The following is a 2,398-nucleotide window of genomic DNA, read 5'->3' as shown; positions in this document are numbered from 1 at the left end:
GGCGGGTAACCACCAGGCGACAGCACAGACAGTGCCAGTGCTGCTGCAGTGCCTCGTCGTGACCCTGGAGAGCCCTCCCGGCCCCTGGGGAGAACAGGAGTACTCACAGCAGAGCCTGGCTTCATGGGGGTGGCGGCTGGGAGGGACGTCAGCATGTGGCCCCCCTGCAAACAGAGGCACAAACAAGTGAGTTTGGGCCATACCAGCCCATCCCTGGCTGCTTGAGTCATCTCTGGTCACAGCACATCCCACAGACAGATGGAGGCTGCTGCATCGGGCCTTGGGAAGGATACAGCAGGGGACAGGGAGCCTGTGTTTGGGCAAGATGCTTTGGAGCTGCTGGGGGAGAGAAAGAGGGGAAGGAGAGCAGGGTCCAGAGCCAACCTTGAAGGGACCTTTTGGAGAAGAAGGTCTCTCCTTGGAGCCTGTTTGAGGTCCAGGAGATAAATAGGAGAAGGGGAACCAATGCTTGCAGGCCACAGCAGAGTCTCCTGGGCATGAAAAGTAACTAGACCACACAGAACCAAAGAAATGCCACAGCAAACCTGCATGGACACCCTGCGGGGAGCACGGGGGACAGAGAGGTCCCAGGAACACCCAGGCGAGGACTCACCGTCTCTGTCTGCCAGAACGTGTCCACGATGGGACACCTCTCTTCTCCCACCACACGGTAGTACCACAGCCAGGCTTCGGGGTTGATGGGCTCGCCGACACTCCCCAGCACCTTCAGAGACTTCCTGCTGTGCCTGCAGGGAGGAGGGGGCTCAGCAGGCCACGGAGCGCAGCAGCTGTGAGCAGCAACCCCTGGGCTCCCCCAAACTATGCTTGGGGCTTCCAGGAATGGTTCAGACCCTTCTCAGCCCTCTCCCACGGGGGAAGGAAAGGAGAACCCTGTGATTTTGGTGTTTCCCACTCCAACTCCACCCTTGGCTCTGCTCCTTCCCTTCCCTGGGCCAAGGAGCAGCACTTGGAGGGGCTCTCTGCCCCACACACCTCTGTGAGCTTTGGGTCAGCAGCAGGGAGACCCTGCCATCTCTGAGCTTGGGTGCAGCTTACAGTGAAAGAGCAGGACCTGCTCAGAAGTGCCACGGCCTGCGTGTTGCTGTGTGGAAGGCAGAAGACCCTGGTCTGTTCAGAACATACACTGGAGAAGCTGCTGCTCAGAGAGGAAGCTGGGACCCCTGTGCCCCCGAGGCCTGGCACTCACTTTTTGACGGGCTCCTCCCCGTGTTTCATCAGCAGCCGGATGGCGGTGGGTGCAGTGTAGAACTTGGTCACCTTGTACTTGTCAACGATGCTCCACATTCGCCCGATGTCGGGGTAGGTGGGGACACCTTCAAACTGAGCAGGAGACAGGGCAGTGACTCGGTCCCTTCCTTAGTGCACCCTCCCGAGCACGAGGAGCCAAGAGCAACAGGGAACAGCAGCTGGACCCTGGCCTGTCCTTATAGAAATAAGTGAAACCTGCCCAGTCCAGGGGCCTCTTACTCCTTTTTGGGCCTGGATTTGGCATCACCCCACCCCAGGTATCCTAGCAAATGTCCCCCCCAACACCCTAACAGCACAGGCACTTGGGTGGCACAGTCCCAGCAGCCCCAATGGCCCTGCCTGCATGGTACAAGGCAGGAGGTCCAAACACAGTGACACAACCAGAAGTACCAAGAACCCCAAAAAGGGCTCCCCAAACATGACAGTGATCATCCTGCTCGCGTTTGCCCAGGGGGCACAGGCCTCTGGCTCCCTCAGCCGTACACAAGCTACAGCCAAGAGAGACACCAGCGCAGGGGTTACATGCAGGGTGTCTCTTGAGCATCAGCAGTGCAAACAGCCCTCCCTGCTCCTGACCCAGCTTTCGCATCACCCCCAGCGCCCGGGGCTCCCTGCTACACAAGGGTTGTCCTTCTGAGGGAAAGAAACAGGGAAAATATTTGAAAAATCAACCAGCCAAAAGCCACACAAACGAGCCCCCCTGCCTGCCACCGAGATGTCACATACATCCTCCTTGGGGCCTGCCACCCCTCCTCACCGAGCCCAGGGCACTGCATGTGAGCAGTGGCTCACAGAGCCACGCAGGGACACAGCTCAGCACCACCATCGCCACTTGCTGGGAGCAAAAGCAGCAGCCGCCGTACAGCACTCACCAACACACTCGTCGCCCCGTTGGCCAAGGGCCCGTAAGTGAGGTATGAATGGCCTGTAATCCACCCAATGTCAGCGGTGCACCAGTAGACATCCTCAGGTTGGTAATCAAACACGTATTTGAAAGAGGTTGCAGCAAAAAGCATGTATCCACCCACTGTGTGCAGCACACCCTGCGAGGAGGAGGAGGAGGACACCACAGTCAGAGCCAGCTCCCCACAGGGCCCTGACCCTCCCAGCCAAGCTGAGCACCAGGAGT

General features: G+C 59.0%; 1 protein-coding gene across 1 annotated transcript in view; it reads right to left on the bottom strand.

Annotated features, from left to right (window-relative positions):
* Positions 1-2,398, bottom strand: part of ACSS2 (acyl-CoA synthetase short-chain family member 2) — a 27,674-nt gene that overhangs the window by 3,005 nt on the left and 22,271 nt on the right. Inside the window, exons 9-12 of the mRNA XM_010142654.1 lie at positions 2,142-2,312; positions 1,208-1,341; positions 614-746; positions 108-164 (exon numbers count right to left, since the gene is read on the bottom strand). Coding sequence (XP_010140956.1) covers positions 108-164; positions 614-746; positions 1,208-1,341; positions 2,142-2,312 — 495 coding nt within the window. The remainder of the gene's footprint in view (positions 1-107; positions 165-613; positions 747-1,207; positions 1,342-2,141; positions 2,313-2,398) is intronic.

Source organism: Buceros rhinoceros, unplaced genomic scaffold (genome assembly GCF_000710305.1).
Source record: "Buceros rhinoceros silvestris isolate BGI_N320 unplaced genomic scaffold, ASM71030v1 scaffold1239, whole genome shotgun sequence".
In the NCBI taxonomy this organism is placed as follows: Eukaryota; Metazoa; Chordata; class Aves; order Bucerotiformes; family Bucerotidae; genus Buceros; species Buceros rhinoceros.
Note: the sequence above shows the minus strand (reverse complement) of the source record. Positions and strands in the feature narration are given on the sequence as shown.